Source organism: Gambusia affinis, linkage group LG20, assembly GCF_019740435.1.
Source record: "Gambusia affinis linkage group LG20, SWU_Gaff_1.0, whole genome shotgun sequence".
In the NCBI taxonomy this organism is placed as follows: domain Eukaryota; kingdom Metazoa; phylum Chordata; class Actinopteri; order Cyprinodontiformes; family Poeciliidae; genus Gambusia; species Gambusia affinis.
In genome coordinates, this window is record NC_057887.1 from 1787246 (window position 1) to 1810282 (window position 23037).

Sequence of the window (23037 nt, forward strand, 5' to 3'; positions counted from 1 at the left end):
TTAGACACTTTGCCTTGTTTTTAATGATTGATAGATTTCACTGTGCTGCCTAGAGACCTAAAAAGGTCTATGTCTGTGCTCAGCATAGACCTTTTTAGGTCTATAGGCCCCTTTTAGAGCCCTGAAGCAGAGCAAATTACTTATTAAAACTTAGGAAGCATTTTAAAAAAGATCTCATGCAGCATGTTGTTTGGACACTCCATCTTTAATTAACCACAGAGTTCACACAGGTCAGACATGAACACCAGAAACCACAGTACATCACCAGGAACAGCTTGGTTCAGTTTTCTAGATGGAGCAAATCAGTCCCACATTTAAAGATAAACTCTGATTTTTACACCAAAATAGGATACAATCCATAATCTTGACATGAATTACAGTAATAGGATGTTTGTGAAATGCAAAAAATATAAAATGTTTAGTTTTTTTTGTCAAAAAATTGGAGATGATTTTCTATGAGGAAGGAACCAACCATGAAGGAAGAAAGGCAAAAAGAAGAGAAGACATAGGGAAGGAGAAAATGAGGGACACAAGAGAGGAAGAAAGGAGACAAATGAAAGAAGAAACAAAGGAAAGATGAAGGGACATAGGGCACAAGGAAGGAAAGTAAAAGGCCAAAAGAGAAAGGACAAAACATGGGGAAGTAAGAGCATAAGGAAGAGATAGAGGGAAGGAGAGAGGAAGAAAGAACACAAGTGTGAATGAAAAGAAAGGACAGAAGCGAGGAACAAGGCAGAATATATGAGAAAAAATGAAGAACAAAGCAGAATATCTAGACAATGGGACAGCAAATAAATAAATACTTTTCCATAAACTTATTTAGTTTTTCCACACATATCCAGGCCTGGAACATGCTGAAAAGAAATTCCATACTTTTCCAGACTGGATGGGAACTTTGATGTCATCGGCTAATGATACTTTTCAGATCACCTTTATTTTAATTGATGCTTTTTCAGATTTTTTTGGTTTCAACTTTTAACTTGACTTTAACTTTTAACTTGACTTATAGTTCTGAACTCAGAACTATAAAGAACATTGTTGATCACTGACTGTAATACGCAGTCAGTGAATACTCATCCATTCATTATACTGGAAATGAGCTGAGATGCTGAAGTGGTTTAAAACTCAAACATTACTCAGGTTCCTTTCTGGAGCCCTATCTGTTAACTCTGAACTGAGTAAACAAAATAAGACCGAGTGATTCAGACGTTCTCTCAACACAAACATGGCTCACCATGAAAGATAAAAGCGAAATGAAGGAAGGCCGACATTTTACAACAAAGGATGACAGAAATAACAACTCATTATTTTCATGTGATGGCAGCACGCTGGAAATGTCTTCAAAAGGACTGTTACATCTCATGCATAACACTGATTCACTAGATGCCACTAGAGGGAGACAGAGAGCCACAGTAGGTCTTGTGCACACAAACACATTGTCAAAGCAGAGTGGGCTGGGTGGGGACTGTGACTGCAGTGTGGACGGGCCTGGACCAGGTCAGTCATCGAAGCGCCCCTCCAGGATGCTCTCAAATGAGAAGGGGACGAACTTGAAGCCCTGACCTGTGTAGAACTTGTTCTGGAACTCCACCCTGAGGGGAAAACACCCGGCACAAAAAAGACTTGTTCAACATATTAAAGTTAAATCAAGTCTAATTAATATAAAGTTGAGGTAAAATGTAAAAAAGAGCATACATTGGTGATAAAGCATGAATGTTTTATCACCAATGATATAACTACGATATTATAGTTTTAATGTTGTACATATTAAAAAATATTTCTCTCCTCTGAACTTCACTCCTCAGGTTTAGAGGGGTGAAGACCTGATTGTCTGGTTTAAGCACATCTAGAGTCTTGTTTGCTAAGTGGTTTGTGTTTCAGGTGGTCCTCCATTTCCATTTCAAGCTATTTTGTCAATAAAAAAAACCAGCTAATTGCTTTATTTAAATAGAACATGGTGTGTTTTCCCAATGGTCAATCCATCTGAGTTGTCACGTAAACCTCAACACATAAATCTGCATCCTACTCCCAGACAAGGACAAGCCTGATGACTTCATTTCAGGAGGGAAAAGTCAAAGTGTGTTTCAGCAGGAGCTGCATCTTGGCCTTGGTCGGCAAAGGGAGTGCCCAGGAATGTCTCCCAGTTGTGGCAAATATTTGGCCAGCTAGACCGCTCAGAGGGCAACACTTAAAGAGAGGATAGAAATAAGAGATCCCTCTATCCGCTTCTCTCCACAGCTGGGGAGGTGGAAAACTGACTCTGTTGGGTGTGTATTTGTGTGTGTCTTTGTGTAGGAGAGAGTTCCTCAGCAGTGAGTGTGAAAGGCAGACTGGTCACTGACTGCGGCTTCGTTTCAACACATTTCCATTCAGTCATCTTTGTGAAAACAGCTTTAAGGATGAAGGAACCCTGCTGCAACAGACGGTGGGCTTTCAGTTACATTTACAATGAAATAAACGATTCCATATTAAATCAAACTATTATCATTTTGATTTAAAAAAGCAAATAATTTAACCAAAATTATAATAAAACAGTGACTTCCTGCACTGATACCAGTTGGTTTTGCCGGTTTATGGTCCTTTTGGTGTCATGCTGAGCAGTTAAAGTGCTACACTAAATCCACGTTGACCCAAATGCATTCACCGCAGCCCTTTTCCCTCCAGTGTTGAATATGAATATGTATATGTATGCATCTTTTCCTATTCCAAAGATACTGAAGCATTTGCTCCACAAGTTTTCACTGTTGTTATGGCCCAGCTGGACCTCAGAGGGTTGGTATGCTGTAATGATCCTCCCTATCATCCATCCACCCTCTCTGGTACCAGGTGGATCAGTGGTGTGCTGGTGGTACCAGGAGATGATGGAGCTCCTGGCCTGTCCTGGATTCCTGTTATAAACTAACTCTGTAGTATATCATCATTAACATTCCTCATGTGAATGTAAGGAGGTGAAACTTAGAAATGATACTTCAATCAAACTTTATTCATAAAACACTTTTTATGCAGTCAGGTGGAACACAAAGTGCTTTAGAGATGAACAAATGCTTGATGTGTGTTTGAATGTTGTGTGTAATATGATCACTCCTAACCAGGGGCGCCGCCAGGAATCTTGGGCCCCATGACAAAAAATTAAATTGGCCCCTCCGTGCAGCTGCTGTTATAATTTCTAGAGTCTATCTGACTCATCAAAAGCATCACAATTTTAAAGGCTTGCAACTGCCTTGCTTTCTTTGGTCCAATACTGATAACTATACTGATAACTAGCACAATATTTACAGCTCATAAATTTTACACCCAACAGTCCACATGCAGTATGCAAATTGGTTGCTTAAATTTTTTCTATTAGTTTTCTATTACTGAAATGTTTCTCCTCACAAGCAACAATCACAGGCAACATGCAAAATATACATAAAGCAATCCAGACTTCTCAAACAATGCTATGTAGTTGCATTTTATTCAAGCTGCAGTAAATAACTTTAATAAAAAAATATGTTTTCTCCATATTTGTTAAAGTTATCACCATATCGTGACAGTTTGTTATGAGACAGATATTCTGTGAAAACAATCAATCTCCTCCACCACCTGAACTATTATTGCTAGTTGAAGTAATGCAACATTCCGGCCAAAACAACCAATCAGAACCAGTGGGACGGTCTTAGCGCTGTCAATCAAACTCATTCACTCACTGCTAAATGTGCTAATGTGGGAGAAACAACGTATCATTACAGGAAAAATGTTTATCTGCCATCATTGGTAAATATGCTAATTAGACTGAGCATTCACAACAGGCTGCGCTAGCTACAGAATAGCACAGAGCAAGAGGAGGGAGGATGAGCAGCACCACATAAGATTGTGATTGACAGCAGTAAAACTCTCCTGCCATTGATTGGTTGTTTATAGAGAACGCTGAAAGAAGGTAAAGGAAATAGATTATCTCTCATGTCGTACTGTCACAATATAATGACAGTTTTAACAAACATGCAAAAATATATTTTTAAAAAAAGTCACATACTGCAGCTTTAATTTCACTTAGGAGAGGAAAGGTCAGGAGGGATGTGAGTTCGAGCTGCTGCTGACTGACTCACTGTTGTTAAGTAGTAAAAGGTTCAGGGACAAGTTAAATATATGAATATCTTGGTAATTATTTTCCTTCATTTATTAATGCTAGTGAAATGGAGGCAGATACTTTTATTCTTTTGTTTCTCTGTTTCTCTATTTTTTGAAACCTAGCTATTATTTTTCTTAGCAGCATAGTAACTGCCATAGCCATTCTTGTCTTCAACTGACTGCTGCTGAACACAGTCACCATCAAGCAGGAACGAACCATTTCATGCAGATCCAGGGAGGTTTAGGGCAAATGTGATCTTTTTGGTCTGGGAATGCTAACATTTAATTTGTACTGCTAAAAACAATTTTAGAAAACACAATCTGATTAATTTTGTAATTGACAGGGCCACAAATTTTTTTTTTTAATTCTATGAACAAAAAAATACTAATAATAAAAATTGTGGAGGGCCCCCTATTCGGCGCTCTGCTCTAACACACAGCTATTGCTGCTCCATAAGCAACATGTCTCCTCAGTGTGTATAAAACATTTATGCCTTTTTGTTTTGCTCTTTACATGTGTGTACTGACCAGTGCAGGCGCAGGGCATGCAGGAAAGCTGACAGTCCCTCCATGATGAGCAGGATGCAAACAGTTAGAGTTGCGAAAGCAGAGAAGATGATTGACAGGCCAAAGAAGCCGCCCCCACTGCGAGAGGACAGACCCAGGTGCATCACCATAGACCAGAGCACCTCAGACAGCTCTGCAGACACAACACAGTCATGTTAGCACCAGGACATGGAACGTCTGACTGCTTACAGTGAGTGAGTGTTGTTCTGTTGTGGCCCAGCTGTTTGATCACAGGGAGTCACTCACGTGCGTGGGCGAGGCTGAGGGCCCAGAGGCGCAGATAGGAGGCCGTGTTGGAGATGCAACCCAGACAGTACTCTATGGTGTGGATGGCCTGATGGACGGCCACATCACCAAAGTTAAACTGTACAGGAGGAAGCAGAACGTCACCAAGCACATAGCATTTCAGAAAAGGTTGTCACTTCTTCTGACTCATACTGAAAGCTTTACCTCAAACTATTTCTGTGTTGAGTAAAAGATAGTATTTTTGCAACAGTTAAAATACTGTCTGAAAAATAAACAGTATTTTTCATGTAACAGAAAAATACCATGTTATTTGGAGCTTTTCCAGTGATATTTGTAGCCAGAGAAAGGTGCATCACTGGTTTCAGAAAAGGTCTGATACGTCCTGCAGGCTGTCAGAGTGAATCCTCTCTACTGCAGCAACAAGAACAACGGCTTTCTGGACAGTACATTTTATACTTCACAAGAGGCCGCATTCAGAGCCGGGAGGTTTCTCCCACTGCAGCACCCTAACTTCATATTTTTCTGACAGTACACAAGAAAAAGAAAAACCTGCAAGAACGCCAAAATCAGGATTGCAGTTCTTTGAGTTCTTGCATCGCTGGGAGAGAGAACATTCCTCTGTTAAGGTGCAGAATGTGGAGGCCTTGAGAAGTAATCCAATATTTACATAAGAAAAATAGGATTATATCACTGTATTAAAATGGATATATTTTATAAGTTATAAGTTTTATAAGTTATAGTTATTATATATGTTATTAGTATCCTGAAAATTGGCTATAGTTTCATTAGAGTGGACATTTAGATGTAATGGAGCTGAAAGCAAAGCGAAGCAGTTTGCTTGGTTTTATTTAATCATTTTCCTCAGCAGGATCACAGCTATTGTATCCTGACGGGTCAACACATTCCCTGTGTTCTTTCCATCCCCAACCAGGACTATCCTTTCCTGTTTCAAAGAGGCAGGAAGGGGGAAACACTGGAGGCCATTGGTCTACTTAACATTGTTGACTTGGGCTTGGAACCTGCTTGGTTTCCTCTTTACAAAGTTTTCTTTTGTCCTTTGACTTTTAGAAACAGAGTTCACAGAGACAGTACTGGAGGAGGAATGGCAAATGAGAACAAAACAGTGATAATAGTGACCAAAACAAAGTGGTTTGGTTTATTTACAGAGGAGTGGGTGACGTTTGACTAGATTTATTAACGTTTCAGCTCTTTCTCTTTCTTGTTTTAAAGACGGGGAGTACGGAAAAATCCAGAGTGAACTGTGAATCCAGACTTGTTTGTGTTTGCCCAGTTTTTATAGATCAGTAAACTTAAGAGTTGCATGCTCAAACATAGATATTCATAATTACCAACACATGCGTGCCTGGCACAAAGAATCGCACTCGTAAGGAAAAGGCAACACATGAGCTAATAATGCACGTTCAGAAGACAGACTGGAATTTGGAAGTAGTAAATCAAACTGGGCGAGGCAGTTTTCAGACATGCTAAGAAGATGCAAAACTGGAGCTCTCACCGGTTCTTCTTCTGAGTGCTTGAAAGTAAGGAAAAGGGAAAGATTAGGTCAGGAATTCAAGGACAAAACCAGGTGATCCACACAACCTGACTGGGTGTTTCTAACTGCTGCAGTTCAGACTAGATATCACTGATTCTATATCACTCATGACTGATTATGTGCCAAATATTAACTAATTTCCCAGTCCAACAGGAGAACTATACAGCATAACAAATGTAATGAGAAATAATGAAAATTATGTGATTTAGACAACTTTAAAGCATTTCTCCTCAAAATCCAGACCTAAAATCGATGCTTCCTTGCAAAGTATTTATGGTAGGAAGGACTGGGTTGGTGATAAATACATTAATATCCATATATCATGCGAGTTGTGTTGAATGCCTCTTTAAAAATGCGGTTAGTGTGGCGTCTACGTTTGTGTGCATCTAAAACAGAATCCTTCAGAATGAGCGCGTTATATTCAGAAATCCCTCCAGCTTGCTCCCAGAAAAACCAGCACCTTGTTTATGTTTCTGCAATGGGAAATCTCTCTGTCATCTGCCTCTGCCTCGCATATCTTCCTTCAACGTGTTTCCAGCTAACCCCCGGTTGCACAACAAAAATGTGATTTACTACGCAAATATATCTCAGACAAACCAAGGACTGTTGCACATTTGTAATGCCACATGGTGCAATGTGACAGGCTGTAATGCCAATAAATCTTTTAATTTTCCGTCTAAACATTTTGCATGTGGTGAAAGGAGCTCACCTCGTCTCCTTCGTCGGAGTGCTGGGAGAGCTGGTCGTGGTCCATGATGCCAGCCTCGTCCTCCGTGGGTCCGTTGCCCACCCGCACCCCTCCGAACTTCTGCGTGCCCTGTTGGGTGAGTCCGGTGCATGATGAGGACACCCCTGTTTGCTCTAAAGACTGCTCTAGATTCTCTGCAGGGGTTTCTTCCCTCTTCTGTGACTAGATACAAAAGCCACAAGAGCTGTGTCTAGCATAAAGCAAGCCTTAGAAGGAACTTTTTGTCCTCAGTTCACATGAAACAGGATGGTCAAACAGTGAGACAAGACAAATACAGAAAGGATCTGTAAGCAGACCACCCTTTAAAAAAAACAAGAGAATGTTAAGTCGCATCATCATTTTTAAAAGGCAACATGTAATTTCATTCCAAACTAATGGATGATGCATCCATTTTATTTATGCAAATGTAACAATTTGCATAAACGGGACAATAGCAATGAAAATTCTTACATGTAAACAGCTAAATAGGGTAGTTCATGAGAGAAAGTATGGAAGACAAGGACAGAACAGAAGCAGTATCAGCAGTCAGTGTCTCTGCCCTGGGATCAGAATCCTGGTCAAGTGAACAAAACATGTTGTTCCCACACAAAAGAGACAGATGTCTCCTGGTGACCTCTGATGGAGACACCATCATGTTGGTGAGGACCTTCTTTCTCAGATTATAAATAATAGAACAGCTTCTGCTCTACCTGCTGCTGAGAATGCTGGAGAGCAGGAATGGTCACAGAAAGAAGGGGAAACCTTCAGAGATATGACAAATACATGAAAAAATGTCAGGTGACTTTTTTGTTTTGTTTGTTTACTGGAAGGATAAAGTTTTCATTTGAGAAGTTATAAAAGAATTTTTTAACATTCCATATCAGAAACAAAGATTATACAGGCATATTCAAGAAATTACACTGAGTACATTTTTCATTAAGACCATATTTTTGCATTTTTATTAAATTATTTAGTTTTCATTGGCTGTAAGCAAAAAAAAAAAATAAATCATCATAATGCAGAGAAATAAATTCTCATCATTTGTGGTGGAGATACTGAAAAATAATATTCTTATTTATTGAATATGACTGTAATACAAACTATCTAAAATGTATTGAATGTGTTAGAGTCAGCAATTTTTGACTAGCTCAAAGTGAACAGTTTGGATCATGTGTTCTAGTGAACAAGGGGGAAAATGGTGAATATTCTGTTGCTTTCCAACATGGAGTAGAAACATTTATTCAATTTATAAACTTTTGATATTTGTTCAAGTCTGAAGGACAGACTGAAATGAGCAGATGGTCAGACTGAGGGCAGCCCAGTCCCCTCTGACAAAGACTTCTCTTCCATCAAACAATGGGCTTATTCAGAAGGCAGGCTTTAAGCATTTTAACAGCAACACAACAATTCACTTTATACGGCACAATGTGCATTGAAATGAATGGCAACATAAAGGTGAGAAGGTCAAATTGACAGGAAAGCATTGAATTTAGTTGGAAGACATGGATGGTGCAGGGGTCACTTACCAGATGCCGTTTCCACAGGTGCTGACGCCGGAGCACCATGGTCTTTACTATCAGCATACAGGGAACACAGGCCAGGGCAATGAGCACCAGCAGGATCTGGATCCCCATCTGCAGCGGAGGCACAGCAGAGTCAACAGCAGACCCCTCAACACGTCAAAAATGGCTACTCTAACCAGATCCTAAAGCTGCCAATCAGAGCCAAGAGGCGGGTCTTAGCGCTGTCAATCATACCCTCTGCTAATAGCCTTAGCAATAATGACTGGCTATGCTAGCTGCAGTGTAGCAGAGAGCAAATAGGGAAGGCAGGAGGAAGATTACTGACAGATAGCAGTGGGAGAAGGAGGAGGAGCTCCATTTTTTCTTCCAGATTATTTGTCTCACAAACTGTCATGACATAGTGACAGTCTCAGCAGATATGTAAAAAAACAAAATGTTCATAAAAGTCAAACTTAAATAAACTGTGCTATAATACTCTAATTTCTTGAGATGCACCTGAATTGTTCTTTAAACCTGCTGCTTATAGCTGCTGATCAAATCTTTTAGTTTACATCACATGTCAGAAAGGTAAAGTAAACATGAGGAGGGTTAGGATCAGGGGTGGGTCTGGGAGGAGGACCTGGCCCGCGTAGAGAGGTTTGTTGGTTGGGTCGTTGTAGTTAAACAGACACATGTTGATGAAGTGGATGAGCAGGCTTGGGGCATCTTTAGAGGTGAAGACATCATATGCGGTCCACTTGTAGAAGATGAGCAGGATGAGGTAACCAAACAAGCTGAACATGAAGACTATTTCTGGGATGAAGCCCAGAAAGATGTTCAGAGGCTTCTTAAAGTACCTGCAGAGCAGGAAGTTGGAGAAGAACATCATCAACATCAGAGATCTGCAAAAGGTACTAAATATATACAGTATATCTACTCTATAACAAGATAAAGTCTTTTTTCTTCATTGTGACTAAGATTGTCCTGTTTTAGGTCATCTAGGATTAACTAAAGTATTTCTGTTTGCTAAATGTCAAAATATTTAGGGGTATTTTTTTTGTTTGTTTGATGTTTTCACAGTTTTTCAGAAGAAATCAGAAGTTTCCATCCATTTTCTCCTGACAGAACTGGTGGAACTACGTCTGGTTTGTTACAAACCCACACACACACACGCACACACACACGCACCCCCCGCCCCCAAACACACACCCACCCACACACACACACACACCTTCTCAGCTCTGCACACTAGCATTTTCTCTGTGACTGAAATCAGGATTCTGTTGTCCTTCAGCCACTTTGTAGCCAGTTTGGTGGAATTGTACATTTAAAGTCTTAAAATGTGACAAAAAAATTTCTACATGTTTATTCATGAATAAAAAAAACATCCTTTTTTGGGGGGAAGTGCTCCATTCCTCCCTACAGCAAAACAATCCACAATTTGCAAACTATGATCTCCCTTTTAATGTTGCTTTTTGTGTGTGTCCTTCCTCTCTGAGAAGCATTTCAGCCCATGTAGGTACAGGAATGTTAAAACCATCTGGTCTTAACTGTATGAGCAACAGTATGCTTCCAGTTTGTTCACATAAAATACAAATAATACGAAAGTTACGCCGGATAGTTACTCAAATGAAGCTAATGTTGTCCACAATAATCCTAAAGAAAAACACGTGTGTGTGTGTGTGTGAAGCTCAGTAAATCGTACAGGTGGTTGAAGAGACTCAGAGAGACTCCAAACAGCATGTGGATGACGCCGAGGATCACTGACATCTTCATCTTGAACGAGTTCAGGAAAGTCAGCTTGTTGGTAGCAACATTCCAGATCTGCAAAGACAACACAGTGTGGCTCATCGTTTATTTAATCCCAAATACTTGTTTATCATTATTAAGCTGTTTGCACGTGTGATGAACTGATGTAGGGCTGAAACAATGATTTGGACTATTGAAATAATCATCAACAAATTCAGTAATTGATTAATCGTTAACTGCATACAAACTCAAAAAAATGCCATTTACAAAAAGAACAACATACCGTATGTATATATATATATGTGTAACATTCAATGTATTGATTCTAAGTCCAGCAGAAAAAAAGGTTGAGCTTTTCGCATGTTGATGTTAAGAAGATTTTTTAGATGCATCCTTTGTGTTGTTATTGCAATAAAATGCTGATTTTCTTATGTAAAAATGTAATTATTTGTTTATTTAGTTCTTTCAATGTATTTGCGATATTGTATAAAAAGGGTTATGTGGTTAAATAAAAAAATCTGCAGAATGTACCAATTGTTTTTATCCAGTTAATTGTCAGGATATTCAATAGAATAATCTATTAGTAAACTAATCATCAGCCCTAAAGTGAATTTATATCTCATGAGTTAAGACATTAATATGGGATAGATCAATGCAGATTCAGCCTTTTGTATTGAGGGAAATTTAAGTATATATGACCTTGTGGTTTAATAATTGTGTCAGTGGATTACCGGGTCGATCCCAAGAGGATAGGGTCCGTTGAAGACCCCAGGAACAGCTGGATCTAACTGGAGAACTGCATTCCCATCAAGGGTCTCAGACCTGGGACAAATAAACAGCAAATCATGTCAAACTCCAGGCCAGGGGCCAAATCCAGCATAGCTTTTTTGTGGCCCTCTAGATTTCAGAGGGCCACATAAAAAGTACTTTCAATACAGTGATCCCTCGCCACTTCGCGGTTCACTTATCGCGGATTCGCTATTTCGCGGATTTTCATAATGCTTTTTTTTTTTTTTTTTTTTTGGTGCATTGTGCTCTGCATTCTGATTCGCTAAAAACTCACTCCCGCTTCTTGTATCAAAACATGCTACGAATTGTGCTATCATTTTGTCGTCTCGTGCAGTTATGTGTACGTACATAAAACAGCTTGGCAAATTAACATTAAGTTGGCCAAATTATCTTGTAATTTCGAAGAAGAGAACACTGCAGAGCGCAGTCAGGATGCAGCGGCCCAGTCTGAAGAGCAGTGAAACGGCCTACACGTGAGTCACTGTATTTGTATACAGTACATGTAATAGTTGCTAATTGTAAAAAAAAAAGTTTTCTATTTCGCGGATTTCACTTATCGCGGGTCGTTTTCGGAACGTAACCCCCGCGATAAACGAGGGATTACTGTATAACAATTGAGGGTTAGATACTATTTTACCAATCAAATTACAGCAGTTTTTATTTAGTGCCAAATATAGAAAGATGTTCAATATCATTTCATAAGAAGCACTCACAGAATGCAGCTATTTATTTTAAGGTCGTTTTGTCAGTGCCAGAACTGGCCCTTTGAGGATATTCATGACCTTGATTTGGCTCGAAATGAAAATGAGTTTAGCACACCTGTCATAGATTAGCGACTGTTTCCAGGTTCTGACAAAAGTGTAAACGACTCTGATTAAGAGCTCAGACAGAATTATGACAGTTGACTTGAGGGAAGCTGAAGAGAGCAGCTGACTTACGACCAGTTGGCTCCTTTAGAGTTGAACATGGGCCTGACACTCCAACCAGAGCCAAACATGTTCAGAGACTTAGAGAAGCAGTCATTGTAGATGATGCCTGTGTAGACTGAGAAGATCCCCATCAGAAGGATGATGTAGCGACCAGCGAAAACCATGTTGAACATCTGCAATCCCAAAGCACAGCTTTAGACGGCCTCTCTGCCTGGGTTCTGGGTTTCTGGGGCCTCATGCATAAAGCGTGCGTGAGCACAAAAGATGTGCGGCGCCATATTTTACGCACAAGTCGGCACGTATAAAAATTTACTTTGCGTCAAAGTTTGCGCAAATATACGCACACTTTTTTGCTGGCGTGAAAATGTGCGGCGGTCACGCAAACGTTTTCTGTGGACAATATCCAACTACGAAGCACTAAAGCTCACCTAAATACACTGAAATTTGACTACATTCAGTTTTATTTAGACAAAGAAGCATCCAACCTGATGTTTATCATGATTTTAATATTTCATTGTTTAAATGTAAACAATGAAACTGAACCGCATTTATCCTCAGACAATAAGCTATCATGCACACAAAATAAAGGAAATAAAAATAAAAGTATGTGAAAACCTCGTTCGAATGTACATAGTACTTTTTCTCATTTTTTGTCTGATAAAGATGTAATGCATCGGTCTGTGCACCGAAGCACATGGAACGCATCTAAGGGGTCATTTCAGTCTGACTAAAATTGGATCAGCAGATTAACTCAAACCTGCTTATTAAAAATAATCAACAGGTTTGATTATTTTTAAGGTGATCAAGGTGTGAATGCAATCGCACGTATATAACTAGCTGCGCAAAGGTGAGCAGTGTAATTGTGGAGCTTTGGGTCAGACGGAGAACATTGTCAATGGAAGGGAGCGATTGATCAGAGATCATATTGATCTGCTGGGAAATGGAAGGGAGCGATTGAGCTGCAGTCATGCTTCAGTTGAGTTGCCCGCTTTGTGAATGTGCCTTTATGGACATGAAGCATTCTAGTATTTAGAATAAACGTCCACGTTCCCCACTGAATGGACTCTCTGATATTCTGTCTGTCTTTAAATCCCGGCTGAACGCTTTGCTGTTCAAACAGGCATTTGCAGGATCTCTTTATCTTTTTAATTTGAATTTATTTTTCTTTAAAATGTATTTTTATTTTTGTGAGGTGACATTATGTGTCCTCAAAGCACCTTTTAAATAAAATATATAAGCATTATTATTATTATAAATACTTGTACTGCTTCGAACAAGGACGTTGCCATGGTTATTGCTTCACGTGGTGGCAGACTTCTGGGTATTTATACTAATTTACATTTATATTTATGGAAGCAACAAGGTGAACCAGCAGATGCACTCTATAAAGGAAAAGTGCGTGGCCACGTGTGTGCACACGGCTTTATGCATCCAAGTTTTTTTGTGCCGCACTTTTCTAAATTTTTCTGTATGCCAAGTTTTAGTGTGAATACTCTTTTATGCATGAGGCCCCTGGTGTTTCTGAGCACCTGTACCTCGTTGTCGCTTTTCTGGGCGAGGATTCGACTCTCTCTGAGGACCAAGTACAGGGCAGCAGCGGTCATCAACACCCCATGACCCATATCACCAAACATCACAGCAAACAGGAAGGGAAAGGTGATAATGGTGTATGGAGCTGCAGCAGAGGAGAGGAAAAGGTGGAAACGGTCAATGTTCATATCAATAACTAAACTGTGAAGTTTAGATAATATGATGGTTATATACGTACTTGCCTACAATCATTTAAACAGAACTGGAATCACATGGAAAGAAGCTAATACTTGAAACTTGACATTTATTCCAGTTTTTATTTCCCTATGGTGCCAATACTTTCATGCACATTGCTGGGAGCACAACTATTAAAAATGATAAACCACTTGCAGATGCAATAATCTAGTCATTTCTAGATCACTTGACATGAACCTCTTGGTGAAACATTTAGAACATTTAGTTATCTGTTCTTCTGCAACAGTGTAATGATGGAGCAGGTTAAACTGAAGCGGTTCGATCTTCAGTGGCCAGGAAGGTTTTCAGAGGCCATATGAGGAACCAAACAGCACTGGATGCTCGTCTCTGAGGAGCTCTGCTCCCCAACATTCAACCAAGCTAACCCACAGGCAGGACATCCTGTTAATTATACAGAGCTGTGAAAAAAATCGCCAGGCAGAGAGACTGTCACATTCACATCCTCTGGACCTCCTGGATGAGTCAGTGCATTCATTTTGGTTCTCCATGGTTTCTCCAGCTGTTGATAGTGGTTCCCACTGTGGAGTCACCAGGCCTTATTGGAGTCACACTTATTGTTTCTCGTTTCATTCAAACAGGCACAGACACAAGCTTCAGCATCCAGACAGTCATTTTGTGTAAAACCTGGATTTATTTCCCGGTAGTTCCCGATCCCGTAGGCATCAACGATGTTCTGGAAGCCCGACGTGAACTTGTTGGTCTTGTTGAAGGTTGGTGGGGTCTGCTTGGTCTGCATCCTGTTCAGGATGGAAGGCACCGTCGAGCCGCTCCTCTCCTGTCAAACAAAGCCTTCGTTTTCAGGATAAGTATAACAATCATACGTCCAGTAGAATCAGTGACTTTTGTATTGAAGTGCTCATACTGTGATTCTGAAACTAAAAATAAAAAGAATGTCTTCAGTCTTTAAAAAAAAAATTCAAACACACTAATTAGAAATGCTGTTTTTGTTAAACAGACTTTTGAATCGATTAACTCAGTAGTTCATCAACTTTACAATAGAAGTTACTTCACTGAGGATTATTAACCTTGAAGTTTAGTGCTGGTAACCCACATGAAGCTGAAACACCTGGGTCGTGTGTGTGTGTGTGTTTGTGTGTGTGTGTGTTTGCGTGTGTGTGTATTGAACCAACAAACAGGTCAACACACCGTTCCTCTGCGCAGAGCAAACTGGATGGAGTCCAGGTCTGAGACGGGACACCACACCTCAGCGATCAGACATTTCTGAGTGACGTCGATGTTGCAGAGGTTCAGGGTGTGATAGATGGCCTTCATCTTCCTCACTTTGATGAACCACACCCTCATGGTCTTAGAGGCAGCCTGCAGCACGCGCTGGCGGTGGTCTTCGGTTTGGTTCAGTACCTAAAGCAATAGGGGAGGGAGAAGAAGAGCTTTCAGTACCAACCAGAACCAGCTGCCCAGATTTCTGCTCTGGATGTTCCAGGATAAGCAAAGGAAACATTGCTGTGCTTGTAGTCATAACAACCAGAGATATTCACGAAGAGAAAATTGGTCCTGTGCACTACATCACACATTGGCTTAAATAAAGTCTTCCAGCACAAAAACCAACATTATCATAAAGCATGAAAAACAATTCTGCACAAATCTCTTCAATAACTTTCTTCTCTTGGTTCTGCATCAGTATAGCTACAGCATGTCACTTTTACAAAAACATGTTTTTTACATATTTGTTAAAACTGTTAACATGAGACAGATAATCTGTAAAAAAAACAAAACCCAAAAAAAACAAAACATCAAGTTCATCCACCTCATCCCACTGCTCTGTACCTACAGAAGTGCATCACTCCTGGTCACAAAGGAGGAGGGCCTTAGTGCAGGCAATCATGCTTGTGTATGCGCTTTTATGTGCCTCTTCCTGTCGCATGCCACTGTGCCCCTGAGCAAAGACTCTTAACCCCCAGTTGCCTAGCAATTAGGACAGTGTGTGAGTGTGTGCCCATGAGTCATTGTGGCTGAATGTGGCCTGTGTGTGTAAAACACTCTGACTGGAAAAGCTCTGAACAAGTTCAGTCCATTTAATAATGTTATTGGAATGCATAAGATATGTGTTCTTTCTTTGAATCCAAGCTTGCTCTGTATTAGAGCAGGGTGTAACACACACAGAGGTGACTAACTTCTACAGCCAAATCTAAGCTTTTTTCCTGCCATTCACTTGTGAAGAAGAAAACATCTTTACACAATGAGACTTTCATAAACTCACTGAAAAGCACCTTTAATCAAAGAGAGCCGAGAACAGGCCAGAACAAAGGTGTTCTGCAGCTCAATGTTCCTGATGAATTACTCCTTTGTTTGGTGGGTTCTAGTAAAACAAGGAGACCCAAAAGCCTTTCTGATAATTATCCTGTATGAACAAAGGCTGCAAAGGAGTTGAGGCGCAGATAAAATCCTGAAGAACCCTCAATCTGTCTGCTTTGTTCATGGTGAGGTTTATCTTTCATCTGGCAAAGACATAAAGTAATAAAACTGAACTAAAAGTGAATTAGCTGGAGTCAATGTGCATGGTGCACCTAATGAAAACATGCTTAAAGACAGACAACATGTCATTAATGGAAGAGCAGAGCAGCTAAACAGAAAATCTCAGCAGAACATCTGCTTCTGTAATTTATTTGACTTAACAAACTCTACGTGAGACAGACAACAACTCACCATTTGGAGGTCCTCAATGCGGCTGTTGACTCCAGCCAGCATCTCTTTCCTCTCCTGGGGGGTCTCTGGGCACGGGTAGAGAGACGCCCGGAACCTGGAGGAATTCATCGGATCACCAGGTGGACAGAACTGAACCCAGTTTCTAAGACTTCAAAGACTCTAATCCAGTATGAAATGAAAACCCAAAACGAAATGCAGTTCTCTGAAAACTGTCCAGTGACAAAAAGGTAAAATGTTAAAGGGATTAACATTTAACATGTTAAATGTTAAATTTAACATGTTTATACCAAATATATTTGGTTTGTATATTCAGAACCTATTCCAGCCCTAACTTGCAGCAAATCAAAATCAAATGAGATGAAATTTTTTTTGTTTTTTGTTATACAAATGAAATCAGCTGAAACCAGCTAAGTAGCTAAAACACCCATTTTTACTGTGTGACATTAAATTTGTTTCCTGTTTTAGACTGTAAAGATTATCTATACGATTTTAAGCTGCTAAATGCCAGACTATGTAGAGAGATTTTCTAATAACTTTCTTCATATTCATGTGTTTCCCTCCATTTCCTCTCTTTTTGGTTATATTGCCTCTGATCAGGACTTTGTGATGGATGCTCCAAAATCACTGACTTTGTTTGTCATTAAGCCTGATTTTTCCATTATGATCTAAAGCTCATATGGAGAGCATCTAATCACAGTCCTCACACCTGAATCAAACAGCTGAATTTATTCCTGCCTCATTCTTCGTCTTTTGAGACGAAGAATGAGGCAAACCAACCCATGGTGCATTTACCACAGTAATACTGCCCCTTTCAGACATACTTCACTATTTCTAATATATTCCAATAATTGCAAGTTACCATTTCATGTTTTCATATACGGAAAAATGAGCTATTAATGCCTGTATGTCCAGTTATAAGAGGTGATTTGTGTCCCAGAATTCATGCTGCCATGCTTCCTGGGACACAAAGACCCGTGAATCCTCGGAAAAAATGGTCTGAAGAAACCCTTCCTCACTGTGTGTAGAATGTTGTTTATTTCACACAGGCTAGAGACAATCTAATCTCTCATCAGGATGGATGTTAGTGCACAGTGTGAAAGAGAGATTCTAGACAGTGAGGAGTAGTGCAGCTGGGGCTGCTTCTCCTCTACATATAAACCAAAGGAGTCTCCCGATGAGCTAAAACCTCCAGGTTCATTCATACCATATTCTTCCATTCCTTAACTCATATTAATCCAGTCAACTGGGATTATGCTGATAAGTGCCCTCCTCCTGAATGTGCTGAACAATATTCCAATCTAAAGCCATGACTGCTAACAATATGAAGGAAAAGCAGGAAAACAGCTGGCCCACCCTTCACATATCTTCTTCACCCTGTTCTTGAGTTGGTCACCCTGGAAGAAGATGATGAACACCGACTTGTGAACTTGGTCCCCCTATAAGAAAAAGGAAAATACATTAAAATACAGAGAAAGTTTGGATAAATTAGTGTGGAGAATTTCTCCTGAATCTTTTGTGCTTGCAGTTCAGCTACAGTTAATCCATGCCCACTCCTGATCTCTGTCTGAAACTCCCTCTGTCTGATGCTGACCGTGGTGGGGTCCTCCAGAGGGTCTTCAATCTCCGCTTTCCGTAGGAAGACATTACCACGACACACCCGCCACAGCATCCGCTCAAAGGTGGGAATCCTCTCTCTGCTGATCACTCCAGCCACAAACCTGCATGAAGTACACATTAGGAGAAGTGCTGTCTTTGAGTTATGGGTCAGGCTTAGGATTCAGGTTAGGGTTAGGCAATAGAAATGAATGAAAAATGAATGGAAATCAGTGCGCACAAAGTGTGTGGGGGGTGGGGGGGGATGTGCATGTGTGTGTTTGGGTCTAGTTCACTTTTTCAACAACTCAGTTGATAGGATTTTTTTGTCAGCACTCACAAAGATTATGACTGAACATTTTTTAAACGGAGTTACTCATAACTATCGTGATGAAACATGTGATCTGTGTTTCATTTTAACACACAGATCACATGAGGAAAAAAAATAGGAACTCCAAAAGATAAAACAGCTAAACGTTGATATAAAAAAAATGAATGCTGCAGGCTCTAACACTGTGTTGTTTCTTCTGTCAATTTATTTATTAAAAATCTTTAATAAACTTAAAGACAGCTTGTAATTAAACTGTTGTTTAACCCTAACCCTAAATTACATGAACTTTAAAGGTAGTGTCTAAAATAATATTTCAAAGGTGTTGATTTTTAATATGTCAAAACACATCCAAGTTAATACATGATGACCTGAAACAGCAGGAAGCTGATACATTCATTACCCCAGTCTGAGGGGGGCCCCGCGGCCCCCCTCACTGCCCTCCATCAGCGCTGACGACTCCTCCAGCAGGTTGGGGTCTTCCATCTAGCAAAGAAATCTTCATCACTTCCTTTTACATGATAACCATGTATTCGGTTTGGCTGCAATGCTGCTCTTCATTAAACAAAGTACAAACAGAGAATGTATGTGTTCACATGAGCAAACCTCATCAAAGAACTGCTGGGTTCTGTGCAGGATGTGCTTGAGTTCCGTCAGCTCCAGGAAGTTCTTCTTCAGGGCTTCTTGGTTGGTGTTGATCTCCTTCAGTTCATTCTCCAGCTTCTCAAACGTGGCCTGCCGAGTGTGAGGCATTACGGTTACGTATATAGTGTGAAAGGTTAAACACGATGCTGAATATTTGAGTGCAGACAAAACCATATATGTGTTAGAGATGAAACGTTTGTTTGAATGATTTGTGCCAACCTCCAGGTCGATCATGTCTCTGGGAAAAGGAACTTCTGGATTCTCTCCAGTGTCCACCATGGGGATGCTCGCCTTCTTGATCTCCTTCTCAACAAACCCTGTTTGACCATAAATTCTGTTATGTACAGTGAAACCAGATGTTTGCATACACTAAAAATCCTAGCGGTGGGATTTGAAGTTAATTTTGGGTTCTGTAATTAATTGATCTCAGATGGAAAACCATATATTGACATAAAGCAACATTTGCATTTGAAAAAAGCCTTTTTGATGCTAAATTATTGAACAAATGGCTCAACAACTAAGATGTTTATAATTTATTGTTTATTTCTTCATCCATCCCTCCATTTTCTTACACCCTTGTCCCTAGTGGGGTCAGGAGGGGTGCTGGTGCTTATTATCCAGCTAAAGTTCCATGCGAGAGGCGGGGTCACCCTGGACAGGTCACCAGTCTGTCACATTCTTCAACCATCAAATTGGTGCAAAGTTCTAGTCTATCCATTCAACTTTGATCAGGAAGTCCTGATCATTCATGAAACTTCTTTAGAAATGGGAACTGTGTGGTGGTGCAGGGGTTAAGCCCAACCCACATATAGAGGCCTTAGTCCTTGACGTGTTCGTCGCAGGTTCGATTTCCGGCCTGGTGACCTTTACCGCATGTCTTCCCCTTCTCTCATAACCCTCTTTCCCTTTTCTCTCTTTCTACCAAAAACTGGATGATAAAAGTCTGCAGTCTGGTGCTTTGGTCTCAACTCGCCCTTTTTTAAAGGACAATTTTGTTTACAAAGACTTCAAAATTTATTTTATTTGTTGTTTTGTTTGCTTATTTTGTATATTTAAAATGTATTCCTGTTCCAGTGTTAAATGTTCATTAAAATTTAATGAACATTAAATTTGAACAATTTGAATGAACAATTCAAAGGTTTCAACTAAAGATTTATGTATGTAGAAGAAAAAAAATATGTTCATTAAAATTTAATGAACATTTAAATGTTAAGGTTTACAAATTTCTTAGAAAGTGCCTTGCATTATTATTTTTGCCATTACCATGGTCTCAAAACAACAATGTTATCGTTTATTCCAATAGCTTCTGGAACAATTTATCGTCCTGGTTATTGTGACAGGCCTAATTTTAGGCTTGAACAGCTTCACTGATAGGCTAACTTCTTTTAGCACAACTTGAACACAACAATAGTCTTTTCCAGAGTCCAATCAGATCTTTTTTTTTTTTTTAAAGAAAAAATTGATGTTCACAAAGCTTGCTTGTGCGTCAGATTTACCACCAACACAATTCAAAGGTTTCAACTAAGGATTTATGTATGTAGAAGAAAAAAAATATTAATTGTGTTAACATTAATTAATCAAAATTAAGGCCCTAAAATATATATATATATATGTATATATATATATATTTCTCATTGTCTGGTGTTAAATCATAATAAGTTTAGTCTAGGGTTTGCTTTTACTATTTTTTTTTTCTTCAGGGTTTACTTTGAAAATAAAACAAGACTCAAATTATAATTTGGTCTTTTTCTGCTGACTTCCACAATTTGTTATCAATTAGAATTATCAAAATTATTTATGTTTGATGTATATATAAAAGCTTGTTAGATTTTGGTCCATATTGACTTTATTACCTTCTAAAGAGTCAAAACAATTACATAAACTAATATTAGTGTGGTTAGTATATTCAGAGATGCCTGGTTGATAATATTGTAACTTTCTAATTCAAAGCTGAATTCCAGGTTTCAGATCTTAATAAATGAGAGAAACACGGTGTGATCTTTACTCACTTAGCTTCCTGTCCATCTCCTCACATCTTCTCACTTCATTCACAAACTTGCGCTGAAATACGTTGACATCTGGATTCAGCTGTGCAACACGAAACAAATGACAGCTCCATTACAAATTATTATCACCAACTCAATCAAATGGAAATGCTAGGAACATCTGAAACTTATTCATTTATTTGGAACAGAATTTAGGATTTATGAACGTACATCTCTGAACTGGACCATGCCCAGTTCTCCCAGCTCACTGACGCAGCAGTAGGCAGCCTCAGACTGGAGGAAGAGCTGGGCCAGTGTCATCTCTTCACTTCTGAACAGTTCCCCCATGGTGACCGTCACACACCAACTCAGCTACAATAATGACAGACTGAGAACAAGGAGACTGGAGTCAGGAAACTAGAAAACACAGAATGGAACTACAACTAAAAAAACCCCTGTGTAATAGAATTGAGTTTATTATGTTTGTTTAACATTGCAGCTTGTTAAATAGATTTACTTAGATATACTCAATTCGAATACATAAAACAAATTAATATATATATATATTTTAAGTTCAAGCTCCGTTCAATTTTTTTGTGCGTTTGAGCTCCTGATGATCGGACCGGTTCTGAAAATCAGAACCTGTCCCGCTGAACCCGGCATCATGGCCGCCTGATGTCCCAGCATCCCTCCCGCTGCAGCTCTGCCCTTCAGCGCTCAAGGACGCCATGATGCTGCAGCCTGCCATACTCATCCTCACCTCGGGTTCTCCATCAGCGCACTAACCGAGCCTCATACCTGGTAAAACCGGTAAAACCATTATAGCTGCCGGTATTTAGGACTTCAGCTGTCGCTGACATAGTCTCTAGTCTCTATGTAGTCACTGTGTTCCGACACAGAGGAAATATTTGAGTGACGCACGTCCTACGGCTTATTAAATATGAAGCTGCCAGAGTGTCTGACGCTGGAAAACTGGAAAACAGCTAGAAATACTCACATGTACAAAGCTTCCCAGGCTGAAGGTCCCTCCACCAGCAGCAGCTCCGGCTCCAGGAGCAGCGGCTCTTCCTGCTGCCTGTCACGACGTCAGGGATGCTGGATGCTGCTCCGCTCAGCGGGACGTCAGGCTGATCATCACACCGAGCGGGGAGGTTCAAAATAAGACCACCAAGTGTTTATTTTATAAAAATAACATTTTCCAGTCACAAGTCTAATATTTACGTGCCATTTTTCATATTTATGCCATATATATTCATATTCGTATTTATTTGAACACATCTGAGTATTATATCATTATTTGTCGCTTCATACTGAGCGAAACGATGCTGGCAATAGATCAAATTTAGAAATTATTTTATTTCGAAAATCATAACCGGAAACGGAGGATTGATTTATGCAGTTCCACACAAGCTGAAAAAAAACCACATCAACCAATATGTAAACACCTGCCACTTTATTAGGTATGCCATGTCAGTTCCGGGTTGGACCCTCTCATTGGGCCCAGAACAGCCTGAGGTCTTTACAGCATTTATTCAACAAGATGTCAGAAACATTCCTCATGGATTTTGGTCCATAATGACTTCATAGCATCACCCAGTTGCTGCAGATTTGTCAGCTGAACATCCATGATGAGATTCTGTTCCTCCACATCCTCAAGTTTCTTCACTGAGATGTGGAGACATGATGGTGAGTTCAGGACACAAACCAGTTCTAATAAGCTCAAACCAGTCTGAGCTTGTTAGAACTCAAGCTGGTTTTGGTCTTTATTCTTCTGGAATTGATGGATCAGAGGAAGGGTCAGGGACGGACACGGTCAGTATCAGTCCTCCTATGGTTTACATGATGCTCAGCTGGTGTGAAGGGGACCAG

General features: G+C 39.9%; 1 protein-coding gene across 4 annotated transcripts; it reads right to left on the bottom strand.

The window, feature by feature from the left end:
* Nucleotides 1-186: 186 nt before the first annotated feature.
* On the bottom strand, nucleotides 187-22303 carry LOC122823238 (V-type proton ATPase 116 kDa subunit a1-like). Of its 4 annotated transcripts, none has more exons than XM_044102653.1 (22): nucleotides 22166-22303; nucleotides 21400-21556; nucleotides 21193-21271; nucleotides 19403-19500; nucleotides 19145-19273; nucleotides 18942-19024; nucleotides 18209-18335; nucleotides 17971-18053; nucleotides 16618-16711; nucleotides 15100-15312; nucleotides 14578-14728; nucleotides 13704-13843; nucleotides 12178-12341; nucleotides 11182-11272; nucleotides 10407-10525; nucleotides 9342-9558; nucleotides 8726-8833; nucleotides 7182-7289; nucleotides 6434-6451; nucleotides 4921-5038; nucleotides 4636-4807; nucleotides 187-1592 (listed from the first exon to the last, which is right to left on the bottom strand). In XM_044102653.1, exons 2-22 carry the CDS (start codon nucleotides 21514-21516, stop codon nucleotides 1499-1501), a joined length of 2523 nt encoding a protein of 840 aa, XP_043958588.1. In that variant the 5' UTR covers nucleotides 21517-21556; nucleotides 22166-22303; the 3' UTR covers nucleotides 187-1498. The 4 variants fall into 4 exon arrangements, with proteins under 4 accessions (XP_043958588.1, XP_043958586.1, XP_043958589.1 ...); XM_044102651.1 differs by having other exon boundaries at nucleotides 7182-7382; XM_044102654.1 differs by lacking the exon at nucleotides 6434-6451.
* Between the last annotated feature and the right edge of the window lie 734 nt (nucleotides 22304-23037).